This window comes from Pipistrellus kuhlii, unplaced genomic scaffold, assembly GCF_014108245.1.
Source record: "Pipistrellus kuhlii isolate mPipKuh1 unplaced genomic scaffold, mPipKuh1.p scaffold_m20_p_12, whole genome shotgun sequence".
Taxonomy (NCBI): Eukaryota; Metazoa; Chordata; class Mammalia; order Chiroptera; family Vespertilionidae; genus Pipistrellus; species Pipistrellus kuhlii.
Window position 1 is genome coordinate 4,718,981 of NW_023425427.1, and position 14,302 is coordinate 4,733,282.

At 36.8% G+C, this 14,302-nt stretch overlaps 1 protein-coding gene across 1 annotated transcript in view; it reads right to left on the reverse strand.

The window, feature by feature from the left end:
- The window catches only part of C5 (complement C5), an 80,944-nt gene that overhangs the window by 60,031 nt on the left and 6,611 nt on the right, over window positions 1-14,302 (reverse strand). The window contains exons 5-8 of the mRNA XM_036432860.2: window positions 12,692-12,783; window positions 10,228-10,310; window positions 6,012-6,102; window positions 3,371-3,485 (exon numbers count right to left, since the gene is read on the reverse strand). Of these exons, the coding sequence (XP_036288753.1) occupies window positions 3,371-3,485; window positions 6,012-6,102; window positions 10,228-10,310; window positions 12,692-12,783 (381 nt within the window). The remainder of the gene's footprint in view (window positions 1-3,370; window positions 3,486-6,011; window positions 6,103-10,227; window positions 10,311-12,691; window positions 12,784-14,302) is intronic.

The window sequence follows — 14,302 nt, forward strand, 5'->3', positions numbered from 1 at the left end:
GCCAAAAGAACTTTTTCACTGATACTGCCCCTAGGGCAATGGAAGCTAAAGAGAAAATAAACAAATGGGACTACATCAAAATAAAAAGCTTTTTTACAGCAAAAGAAACCATCAACAAAACAACAAGAAAGCCCACGGTGTGGGAGAACATATTTGCAAATAACACCACTGATAAAGGTTTAATCTCTAACATCTACAGACAGCTGATACAACTAAATAAAAGGAAGATGAATGATCCAATTAAGAAATGGGCAAGGGACCTAAATAGAATATTTTCAAAAGAAGACAGAAGGAAGGCCAAAAGGCACATGAAAACATGCTCAAAGTCACTAATTATACGAGAGATGCAAATCAAAACAACAATGCGGTACCATCTCACACCTGTCAGAATGGCCAACATCAACAAATCGACAAACGACAAGTGTTGGCGAGGTTGCGGAGAAAAAGGAACCCTCGTGCACTGCTGGTGGGAATGCAGACTGGTGCAACCACTGTGGAGATCAGTATGGAGTTTCCTCAAAAAACTGAAAATGGAACTCCCATTTGACCCAGTAATCCCACTCCTAGGAATATATCCCAAGAAACTAGAAACACCAATCAGAAAGGATATATGCACCCCTATGTTCATAGCAGCACAATCTACAATAGCCAGAATTTGGAAACAGCCTAGGTGCCCGTCAGCAGATGATTGGATCCAAAAACTTTGGTACATCTACACAATGGAATACTATGCTGCCATAAAGAAGAAGGAATTCTCATCATTTGCAGCAACCTGGATGGAATTGGAGAACATCATGCTGAGTGAAATAAGCCAATCAATGAAAGAGAAACACCACATGACCTCACTCATTTGTGGATAATAAAGAGCATTATAAACTGATGAACCAAAAGATAGATATAGAGACAGTAAAGCAACAAGCAGATTGTCAAATTACAGCGGGGAGGGGAGGAGGATCTGGGGGAGATAATAGATCAACCGAAGGACTTGTATACATGCATATAAGTACAACCAATGGACATAAAACTATGGGGAGGGAGGGGATATGGGGGAGGGAGGGAGGGGGGCAAAAAAAAATCATTAAAATATGTAAAAATAAATAAATAAATAAATTTTAAAAAAAATCTTTATTGTTTTAAATATTACAAAGGTTCTATCCCCCCCACTCCCCCTTGACCTCCTCTACCTACCACGTTCCCGCCCCCTCCCCTGGCCTTCCCCACACTATTGTTTGTCCATGAGCTATGCTATATGCATATAAGTTCTTTAGTTAATCTCTTTGGGCTGCTCCCCTCCCTTCCCTCTGAAATACATCTGTTGCATATCATAGAATCTTGCATTAAAAAGAGGCATCTAGCCCTAGCAGGTTTTCTCAGTGGTTAGAGCTTTGATCTACAGACTGAAGAGTCCTGGGTTTGATTTTGGTCAAAGGCACATGCCCAGGCTGTGGGCTTAATCCCCAGTGAGGGGCATGCAGAAGGCAGCCAATCAATGGTTCTCCCTTCCTTTCTGAAACCAATTTAAAAAAGCCTATATAATAAAAAAGTAATAGGCAAACTGACCAAACGGTGGACTACCGCTTACTATGAGGTGCTCAATGCAGAAGCTGCCCCCTGGTGGTCAGTGCGCTGTCACAGGGGGAGTGCCACTCAGAAGCCCAGAAGCATCTTAATTATAATATATCTTGAACAAATAAAAGTATCTTTTGAAAAAGCAAAGGCTAAATAACTGGTAATGCAAACTACATGAATATATACACTGAGTAGAATGACATAAGTCCTTATCATCTGTGGTATAATGTAAAAATAAATGGATAAGGGAAAAGGGGACTAGGGCTCTAATCTGATCCCAGCAACCACTAGCTCTTACTTAACCTGGGACAAGAAATTTCCCAATAAATTTGTTATTGATGGAAATACAGTGCCCATCACTGAAAGTGATGTATCCCTTTCCCCATTGGGTGCTGGGGGGTCAGATCCTTGTGATATCTTGAGAAAAAGAATTTTCTGAGATTTGCATTGGCAGATGAGTGATTTTTATCTGTGTGGAATTATATCCTTGTGTCTGCAAAGTCCCATTTCCCTTAATCCAGTCCTGGGAGAAGTGCAGCTAGGGATTCAGCAGAACTAGAAGCAAAGCCAGTGTGCAGAGATTCTGTTCCATGGTGGAGCTGGGTCTGGTGTAGCATTAGGTTAGGTATAGTCCATTAATCCAGTGTGTCTGTTATCCATGGGCCATGTGGGCAAATGCAGGAGTGTAGAGCCCCTGCTGGCCAGGAATCAAGGAAAAGAGATAACTTCTTTGTTTAAAAAATTTAAGTATTTCAAATGTCGTGTCTTTGCAGTGGCCACGCCTGCTCTGGCCAATGACCTGTTCCCAGGTATGAATGACAAGCAAATACCTTCTCTATTTCACTCAGACTTTATTTGGCATGTGTCTAAATTGCAGCTTTCTAGCAAAGCTGAACTAATGACATGCCTATACTCGTTGGTCTTCCCCCTGTTCCTTTTCTATTAATTAATAATTGGGTTCATTACAATGGTATCAAATTCATTCACTAATAGTAGATAGAGAGTAGTACCTACTATCTTCCAGGAACCACGCTGGTTCTGAGTATATAGTGGGAAAATTCAGATTCACAAAGGGTTTAGTGTAGAAAATGATTGAAAGGTAAATAAACTATTACAAATAATAGAAAAGTAAATAAACCATTACTATTAACATTTTGGAAGGATAACTGTTGGGGGAAGGGGATGCTGCTCTGTACATTGTAGGAGTTTAGCAGCACTCCTGACCTCTATCCATGAAGTGCCAGTAGCATCTTCTACCCCAGTTATGACAATGACAAATGTCTGTGGAACATCGCCAAATATTCCCTTAGGGGTAAAAATAGTCCCTGGTTGAGAATAAATCGTAAAATGTTCTCTACTAACACAGAATCAATGCCTAAGGGAGTACCTGGCAGGGGCAGTTAATCTACTTGAGAGGAATCAGGGAGACTTCCCAGAGAAAAGGAGTCAAGGTTGAGACTTAAAGGCTGAGGAGGAATTAGCCAGACAAAGAAGAGGCAGGAGAAGACAAAGGGCAAGAGCATTCTCAAGCAGGAGCAGCATTGCAAAGATCTGGAAGCAAGAGAGACTAGTATAAGGGAGAGGAAGGTGGGAAGCGGCAGGAGATAGGCTGGAGAGGGAGGCTGATGTCATGGAAAGTTGGCTTTATCCTAAGGACAATGAGAAACCAATGGAGCATTTTCAGCTTCCATTTCCCATCTTATATAAAATTAGGGATCAGACTAGATAATTTTGAAGTTATTTTCCATCTCTGGCATTCATGATGTATCGTTAGGTACGAGTGAACATCTTAACATCTTACCATTGTACTTTGCATTGCTTTTTCCATCATTTCTTTGTTATCATCATGTAAGTCATCTTTTATTCCAAAAGAAACAAAAACTTCAGCCTCAGCAACAACTTTGTTATAAAAATATCTGTCAAACAATAATATCATAAGATTATTTGTCTATCAAGGTTATAAAAATAAAATTCAGATAAACAATTTGAAATTACCTTGCATACTTGATACACTTTAAATTGTCTTCCATCCACAATTACATTTCATCCTCATAAAATTATAAAAATAAAGCCAAATTGCAGATTTTATAACTATGAGCTTAATGAAAAAAACTGATCTTGAAGGAATCAAAAGACTCAGGTCCAGAGCCTTTTCCTACAGAACACATTGCTTCCTTGATGATTTTGATGTCAGTGGGGAGCTGCTTCCTATTTCCTCCGATGTATTTAAAAGCAGTATGTCCAATCTTACTGTTATGTGAGATAAATTTTATTTTAATCCTAATTGCATATTAAACCTTTTTAGTTTAGCATTAAAGAGTGCCGGGACCGGTTTGGCTCAATGGATAGAGTGTCGGCTTGGGGACTGAAGGGACCCGGTTCGATTCCGATCAAGGGCATGTACCTTGGTTGCGGGCATATCCCCAGTAGGGGGTGTGCAACAGGTAGCTGATCGATGACTCTCTCTCATCGATGTTTCTAACTCTCTATCTCCCTCCCTTCCTCTCTGTATAAAATCAATAAAAAATATATTTAAAAAATAATAATAATAGAATTAAAGAGTAAAGGAAATTTTCCACACAGCAAATAATACTGTAGCAAGAATTAACTTCTCTTATTCAGAGTTTGAACAAATAGTGTTTCCATTAGAAGAAAATGGAACTAATTTTTATAATTCCATGTCAGGTGAGCCTTTTATGTGTTTTAGACTAATAAACACTATTTTAGAAGAGAAGCAGTACAGGGCAGCATTTGAGGGCCTGGACTCAGAACCAGACAGATTGTGTGGCTTACTAACTGTGCAATCTTGGGCAAATTACTGAACATTTCTATGCCTCAATTTTTTTGTTTGTAAAATGGAAATAGCAATAGTGTCTACTTCATAGTGTTCATAAAGATTAAATGAGCTAATATATACAGAGTGCTTCAAAACTGCCTGATAAGGTTATATAAATTGGTTATTGTTATTAATAACTACATGATATTGCCTTTTTTAATGTCCTAAACTTTTATGGTAGATTGCTTGTAAAACTAGCCCCAATTTTCACTTGCCAATATGTTCACCATCTTTGTAGCTATTTATGTGCAAAGAGTGTAAAGAGAGTCTATTTCCTCCTGGGATGATCTTGTAACTTGCTTTGGACAACAGAATGTGATGGAAGTGATGGTGTGCCAGTCTCAAGCTTAGGCCTTTAGAGGACTTTTATGCTTCCATATTTTCTCTTCAAGTATTTCTGCTGCTATAGGATAGCCTGTTAGTTGATGAGAGTTGCACATAGTCCAATCATCCTTGTAGCTTCAGTTAACTGCCAGCCAATTATCAAACATGTAAGACCTCCCTAAACCATCCAGCCTCCAGCTGACCTGCAAAATGACTGTAGATACATGGGTGAGTCCAGCTGAGATGAGCCTAGTCCAGATTAGCAGAACTGCCAGCTAACTCACAATTGGCCATAGTTTTAAGGCATTGAGTCTTGACGTAGTTATGGAACACTAGTTGGCTAATTAAGCCATCTACACTAATAAAAGAGAAAGGTATAAATTGACTGTACCTTCGCGACGCCTACCAGCCAATCAGGAATGAGTATGCAAATTAACCCAACAAAGCTGGTGGGTTAATTTGTATACATAGGTGCCTAGCAGCCGGGGGCGTTCCTCACTGACCCAGCTGCTCCAGGCCTCTGGGCAACATGGGAAGGTGGAAAGGCAGCTCTGGGCCAGAGCAAAGGCAGAAAGGCAGTTCCGGGCCTGAGCAAAGATTGAAAGGTGGCTCCGGCTGGAGTGAAGGTGGTGCTGGCTGCCAGGAAAAGGAAGGCCCATTCTTACACAAATCTTTGTGCATTGGGCCACTAGTCTATAATAATAAAAGTATAATATGCTAATTAGACCACACGTCCTTCTGAACAAGTTGGGGTTGCAAGGTAAGCTCTGCAAGGTAAGTCCTGTGTGCCTGCCTGTGGCTGGAGGGAAGCCCGCATCCCAGGTGCCAGACAGAAGCTGTTGTTGGCAGTCTGGGGAAGGAAAGCCTACTCTTACACAAATTTGGTTCATTAGGCCTCTAGTTAATAAATGAAAAGGAAGCACGTTTCATATCTCAGTCCCAATATCCTAAGTCATGATGTTTCCTAAATATACACAATGATTCTTTAGGATTATTTTTGCTGGTGAATAACAACAAAGCTAAAATCAGAACCAACTTACATCAGAATGAGCAAATAAACTATAGGTATAATATTTCCTCCATCAGTTAATCCCAAACTTATGGCAGACATTGCCAATAAATCACAGATCTCAACAACATAAATGTATTAAATCATCATACTGTGCATCTTAAACATTCACAATGTTATATGTCAATTACATCTTAATAAAACTGGGGGGAAATCACAGATCTAATTTTGGCACTCAATTTAGCTGGATAATATAAAAAATAACTTTCTTACCTTGCTTTTATAGTGATTTCAAAATTATTGAAGTTCTTATAACCAATGAAACTATTTTCTGGTTCTATTGAGACAGAAAACTGTGGCAACACTGAAAATAAAAAAGAAAAAGTAATATTACGACTTAAATTAGAGCAGCCTTCTGTCTGGTACAGTTGATGTAATATCAACACGATATCCAGCTGTAGTCATCATCATTATCAGGGACAACACAACAATTACGACATTACTGGGAAGTCTTCTATTCTATCAATCAGAGGTCAATCCAGCTATCTCTGTATCAGAAGCACTTTTTTTATACTTAGATTACAGCATTTATTATAGGCAATTGTTTATTTTCTTGACTGGAGTGTGGGTTCCTTGAAAACAAAATGTTCTCTATATATCTTTATATATCTTCCCCTCTTGTCCTTCTCATAAGTCTTAAACATAATAAATGTTTAATAAATATTTATTAAATTAAAAATAGAAAATTCCTGTTTATTTAACATTTTCTTTTTTTGTCCAGTAGACAAAACCCACCCAGTCTAGCATAAAACAATGACTTCAGTCAAGAAGAGAATTTATGCCCAGCCAGTGTGGCTCAATGGTTGAATGTTGACCTATGAACCAGGAGGTCATGGTTCAATTCCAGTCAGGGCACATGCCCAGGTTGCAGGCTTGATCCCCAGTGGGGGGCGTGTAGGAGACAGCCAATCAGTGATTCTCTGATCATTGATGTTTCTATCTCCCTCTCCCTTCCTCTCTGAAATCAATAAAAATTCTATATAATAAAGAGCTAACATGCTAATTAGACCAAATGGTGGAACAGCCTTCTGGAATGACCAATGGGCGAGGGGCGGGGCAGTGAGGCAGCCTGGGCTGTGAGGGTCAAGCCCCTTGCACAAATTTCGTGCATTGGGCCTCTAGTATATTTAAAAAAGAGAGTTTATAATGAACTATAAGAAATAATACCCATGCAAAAGTAAAAATTAGAGCAGAAAGGAGTTGGATTCCCCCTCATTTATCGGATCTAGTAATAATTAATGTCGTTTTTAAACATTCATTTAAAATCTTGCTTGGCGTTGACTTGTATTGACATAACCTTCAAACATGTGGTATCTACAGAACGTGTGAAGTGCAATTAACGAGTTTTGCTTGAAAAAGTTTGTGTTTGGTTTGGCTTTTGTTGCAAAACTAGGGCTAAGAAGATGGCCGATGAAGAGCATATTCGGCACTGCATGCTTTACGAGTTCCAATTAGGAAGAAAAGCAAGTGAGGCTGCAAAAAACATCTGTAGTGCTCTTGGTCAAGATGCAGTTAGCGCCAGAAAATGCCAGCGTTGGTTTGAGAAATTTCGCGAGGGAAATTTTTCGTTAGATGACAAGAGTGGTCAAGGCCGTGTGTCCAATTTTGATCAAGAAGCTCTTCAAGCTCTTTTGGTGCAAAATCCTCAAATTACCCAACAAGAGCTTGCGACAACTTTAAATTGTTCACAAAAAACAATTTCCAATCAATTGCGTGCACTTGGCAAAGTCCAAAAGTTTGGAAAATGGGTTCCTCATGAGTTGACCGACAACAACCGTAATCAAAGAGTCACAATTTGCAGTTCGCTCCTCTCTCGTCAAAACCGTTTGCCATTTTTAGAGCAAATTGTTACCGGAGATGAACAATGGGTATGTTAATTTGAAAAGGCGGCCTCAATGGTTGGACAAAAATGAGGCTCCACAGCCCACGCCAAAACCTGACTTGCATGCGAAAAAAGTGATGTTGTGTGTTTGGTGGAATTTTAAAGGAATTCTTCATTATGAACTTTTACCATCTAACCAAACCATTACAAGTGCAGTGTATAGTGCCCAATTGGAAAGGTTAGCCCAAGCTTTAAGAGAAAAAGAACCCGCGCTGATTAATCGGAAGGGTGTAATTCTTCACCACGATAACGCACGACCGCATACTGTAAGAATCACTGCTGAAAAACTGCGCCAGTTGGAATGGGAAGTTCTCCCTCAACCTGCATATTCTCCTGATATTGCCCCTTCCGATTACCATTTGTTTCGTTCTTTGCAAAATTTTCTTCTTGGAAAAAAACTTAATAATGAAGAATGCCTCAAAAATGCATTGACCGAATTTTTTGCATCAAAATCACAAGAATTTTACAACAGAGGGATTAAAATGCTTCCTGAGCGTTGGGCACAAGTAGTAGAAAACAACGGCAACTATATTGTTGATTAAATTTTGTTGTATTGTTTAAATAAATTCGATTTAAAAAAAGTATTAGAAAACGACATTAATTATTACTAGACCTAATATTATTTTATTTTATTTTATTTTTTTGTATCTTGATTGCCTAAGAAAAAATAATATCACCTGTTGAAATGCCACTGTTTTCTCTTTATACTTTTTCAGGCTGTGTACCAGGGCTTTTGGATTCTAATTCTATTATATTAACATATACAGCAGTTAGTAGAAAATTGGGTGATTGAGTGACCCTGATATTGCGGACATAGACTGGCAAACAAGTGTGAGATAGTTAACTACAGATACAGTTTATGTGCTTTCTGGATGGTGAAGGCTAGAAGTAAAAGAACAATGTCATTTGTTGCTTTAGGCTGTGTTTCTATGTTATCAAAGATCCAGGTAGATGTGCTCTCTCCAGGATATAAAATGCAAGAAAATATTTCACTCTTTCATCCATATAAGCAGGGACACTCTTGTCAACCGTGATATAGCAGTGAACAAAACTGACACAAATCCCATCCTTAACGAGCTCACAGTCAAGCAGGGAAGATAGGCATAAGCACAGATAAACACCTAAGCCCAGAGTTATGAAAACAGATATGAAGAAATACAGATAATCCTACTCAGGAATGAGAATTCAGGGAAAGCTTTTTTGAATAAATGGCTTATCCCATGAGACTTGGAAGGTGAATAGGAACTGGCTAGGCAATGAGGGAGGGGAAAAGTGTTGTAGGCAGATGGAATATCATTCATAAAGTACCCACTGTTGGAGGGCAGCAAGGGTGAGAGTGGTATAAAATGAGGCTAAAGAGAAGGTAGGCCAGCTCATATTAGAGATTTTGATTTTCATTATAAAAGGAGTGAGGAACTATTGGGGAATTTTCAATAGTGATATAACGTGATGAGATTTGCATTTCAACATTATTTTGGCTAAAACCAAGGGGAAAGAATTTGGAAGCAGAGATAGCAATCAAGGGCTTTGCAGTAATCCAAGAGAGAGCCTGGTGAATAAATGAGGTTGGCCACAGATAATAAGAGGTAGATGAATTTCAGATATATACAGAAAGCAGCAAAAACACTTTGAGAAAGGGAGGTTGGTTGTAATTATATGTATTGAGAGTCTATCTTATTTATTTATTTATTTATTTATTTATTTATATTGATTTCCGAGAGAAAGGGAAAGGGATAAAGAGAAACATCAATGATGAGAAATGCCCCTGGTTCATAGGTTAATGCTCACCCACTGATCCACACTGGCGGGGCAAGTCTATAATCCTTAAAAGTTGAGTTTCATTGTAACAAATCTGTTCTCACTGTTTTGTTTAATTGTTAAGTTTGTGTAACAAATCTTCCATACTGAGAGTCTTGTATGAGATTAAAAATGACTTCAAGAAAGTTAAATTTGATATTAGAGCACAAAAATACTCTGCTTAATAAAAACTATTAAAATGGAAATATTAATCTATTTAAATGTTAATTATTAGTCCTTTAATGTGTTTGATTTCAAAATAAAAATATCTTTAATTTCCAAATAAATATATTAGGGATTTGTGAACTGGAAGAAAAATAGTATTGACTAGAAGTAAGGAAATCCAATTACTGTCCTTGTTCTGTCACTACTTGGTTGTAATGACTTTAGTAAATCATCTTTTAGTCTTTCTGGGTTCCATTACCTCATCTCTGAGTAAATTCCTCCTAAAATCATAATTTGGAAAAATACCTTAACTAGTCAAGATCCTTAGGAACTAGGACTCTTCAGGTTCTATGATGAGGAACAAAGGTCCAGAGAGGTTTTGTGCTTATTCAAGATTAACAAAAGCTTGCTGAAACTAGAGTCTAGGAATGGGGACAACCACTCACCCCCTCCACCAGTACTTCTGACCATATCAGTGGGTTGCCTTTTCTTCAGGGATTGAGTTTACATTAAATTAATTAATGAAAATAATTATTGTAAAAGCATTAATTATTTATAGATAAAATTTTAATTGTCAAAAATTACCATATTCTTTAACTTCAAAGTATGTAGTTCCAGTTGTTAAAAAGTCCTCTTTATATTTAGCTTGAATTTTCCATATACCATACCTGTGAAAGCAAGATATTTAAAATTACAGATATCTTAAAATATTTTTAATTTACCCAGCAGAGATCTAATCAATTCTTGTTTTAAGGAGGGACAAATAAGTTAAGATGTATATAGTAAATATTTTATTTGCAATAAATAAAAATAGCTGAGTGTTTTGGGGATATTAGAAACTGTTTAGTAATTAGTTTTTCATATGTTGTGCTATTTTTTCAGGTATTTTATTTTAATATTGTCAATAGCTTTGAAGTGAAGAGCTTATGATACTTGAGAATTTACTTGATTCTGAAGTTTTATTATACTAATATAATATTAAAATCTATACTATAGTAGTTTTTATAGGTTCAGTTCTGTGATACAGGGTATGTGATATTTTTAAGAAAGTATACAATTTAAAAATTATCCAAATTATTTAAATTTCCTGATTTAATCCAAATTTCTAGATAATCTTCAGTATAGTAAATTAACTGTAAACTACCTTCTAGAGGACAAAGCAAAATTGACCATAAAATTTCATAATAATGTCTCTAGAAACATATAATTCAGGTCAAGCCTATCCAGATGATAAAATTCACACCTCATGTAAAAGAAACAATGGATAGAAACAAAGTATGGCTTGTTCAAAGAGGGAAATTATCTGGGTTTAATTAAAAACCTTCAGTCAAAATTATTTACTGAGCACTGGATTAAACACTGGAGATAAAAAATAAACAAGATAAAAAGGACCGTCTTCATAGAGCTCATAGTTCATGGGATTTCAAATTTTTATTTTTTCACTTATGAGCAAATTGGATACTTGGGAAGTTGCTTAACTTCATTTGTGAAATGGGAAAGGCAATATCTACTTTGCATGCCGATTATCAATCAGTACATTGACTATTATCATCTTCATTAATTCAATGTGTCTGTTATGTTGAAGTGCTTAAGATATAACAGAGAACAATAAAAACACGATCCCTGTCCTCGAGGAATTTACAGTCTAGTGGGAATAAAAGGCAAGTAAATAACTAAATAAATAGTTGTAAGATTGAAATAAGTGCCACTAAGAAATAAGAGAATAAAAGAAAGAGAGGGACTATATTAGATCATGTGTCCAGGACTAATGTCTTTGAAAAGGGAGCATTTAACCTGTTTTCTACAGAATGGTAAGAACCCAGCTTTATGAAGAATAAGGTAAAACACTATCTAAGCAGAGGAAACAACGTGTGCATGAAAATACTGTCCATGAGAAGCTACCATGGTTGACACATAATCTGTCACAGAGCAAATGGCACAAGATGAAGAAATTATAACAGTTGGAGAAATGATAATAGTTGTAAAATAGGTTCAGTTCTGTGATACAGGGTATGTGATATTTTTAAGAAAGTATACAATTTAAAAATTATCCAAATTATTTAAATTTCCTGATTTAATCCAAATTTCTAGATAATCTTCAGTATAGTAAATTAACTGTAAACTACCTTCTAGAGGACAAAGCAAAAATGACCATAAAATTTTTTGCTTTAAGGTAATTTGGCCATTTATAGGTACATCTATCTCATTTGTCCTACTCTAAACAAGTTGAAGGCAGGAAGTTTGGATTCTTCATTCCTATTTTATATCTCTCATTCCTATTGTACTTTGCACATACTAGGAATGTGTTCCCTAAATATTTTTTACATTGGATTCTGTTTAAACATATTCTTAAATCCTTTAACATGAGGCCAAATGGAATAAGTAGCTCCAAGAACATCCTTCCTCTTGAAATATGATAGTCTATGCAGAAAAGATTACAAATGGTAATCTGCTTATAATTTTCAGAGCAAGGCACGGGACCACACTAGCCTTTTAGACTGATAGTCTATTTGATTTTCTTAAAGAATGGAAGGTTGATGGTTTTGATTAAAAAGAAAGAAAGTAAATAAGTCTGGGATTTATTTTTCCCTCTTCCAAAGTTTAATTAAAACAGATTGATGAGAAGTATTGGGAAATTCTCTTCTCCCCTCCCCCATAAATTGAGTCTAGTTTCTCATTACTCTTTAAAAGATTTTGCAAATCCTCATTTCTTTCACAGTAGGTTGCTTCATTTGACTGGTGATCTGCCTTACCACCAAAAGTTCCAGATGTGTGTTTTAGAGAAAACTTTATTAACAAATATTTTAAAATACCTAGGATTAGCCCTAACCTGTTTGGCTCAGTGGATAAAACATCAACCTGCGGACTGAAGGGTCCCAGGTTCGATTCCGGTCAAGGGCATGTACCTTGGTTGAGGGCACATACCCAGTAGGAAGTGTGCAGGAGGCAACTGATTTATGTTTCTCTCTTGTCAATGTTTCTAGCTTTCTATCCCTCTCCCTTCCTCTCTGTAAAAAATCAATAAAAAATATATATTTTTACAAAATACCTAGGATTAGATGGAATCTTGAAGTCAGGAAAAGAGATAATTCCAGTATAATCACTTTCTTCTACAATGTCAACTCCTGATCCTTGAGGATCCTTTGAATAAAAACAAACAACATCAAAGCACATAAACTGCATTTTAAAAATTAACTAATTATATTATATTTGATCTACAGAAATATTTACTAACAAATATCCATGCCTTCAAATTAAATATGAAGGAGAAAGATTATTACCACTTCCCTCTCTCTTTTTGGACCCCTTCTCCATTTCTTCAGACACACACACACACACACACACACACACACACACACACATCAGTTTCCAGGTATCCTAGTCTCGGTTATTTAGATGAGACTTAACTCTCTCTTGTATAACTAAAAAAAACCTAAGTGTAGAAGTAACTGATTTTATAATTAATCAAATGTGAACTTGCAGGCTTTATAGATACCAAAATCTATAATGCATTTATTAGCTAGATACTTTATAGCTGCAGTATGGTCATTTTGAGCTTGATAAAACATTCAAATTAAACAAACTTTGAAGTTTTCACAAAGCTTTCCCATCAGCTTTCTTTTGTATGTGGGCTTGGAAATTAGTTAAATGAGGTTTCTTATTTTCTCTGGACTACATGTAGAGGTCCATTTTTAACTTAACCCAGAAATTTACCACTATATGCCATCACTGTGAAATTAATGGTCGGATTTTTTAGGTATCTTTTTTCTTGAGTTGCAAAGGTCTATTTTGAAAAAGAATTCGAATTGAAGCTAAATATCTTCTAGACCAGTGGTTGGCAAACTGCGGCTCAAGAGCCACATGTGGCTCTTTGGCCCCTTGAGTTTTTAGCAAAGGCCAGCTTAGGAGTCCCCTAATTAAGTTAATAACAATGTACCTAACTATATAGTTTAAGTTAAAAAAATTTGGCTCTCAAAAGAAATTTCAATCGTTGTACTGTTGGTATTTGGCTCTGTTGACTAATGAGTTTGCCGACCACTGTTCTAGGCTGAACTTTATCCCTGTAGTCCATTGTACATGGTGCTTCTAAGATGATCTCTCTCAAGTACTGTTTTTGTTAGGGGCAAAGATAGAATAATAGGGAATAGCTATAGTTATAAGAAATATTAATCATGCTATGTTAACCGTGATTGCTTTGTTCTGATTAAAGAAAGCCTGCTTTGACCTGGCTGGGAGTTGTATGCCCTGGGACCTGGGAGTTAAACTCGAAATGTGGTCCATTCTCCTTATCTGAGAACTGCTTATCATCATGGAAAGATTAACAACTTTGTTGCCAAAACAATGGAATTCTGGACTGTAATCACCTGGAAGTGCCTACCCTTTATAACCACTAGCCTGCATTGCCTGTAATCTATAACCACTTTACCCATTCCTAATCTTTGTTCTCCTACTCAATATAAGCAACTTGTTTATAGGGGAATTGGGGGGTGGGGGAGGAGATATGGAACAGATTTCTGTGGATGACCACTGCTCTCCTATGTTGCCAGCAATATTGGAAAATGAAATGCTCATATACGATTCAATCCTGTCTCTGCTTAATTGGCTCAAGTAGTGACAAGCAACCCAGATGCCTTCATTGTCGGGTTTCATTTTCAGGATA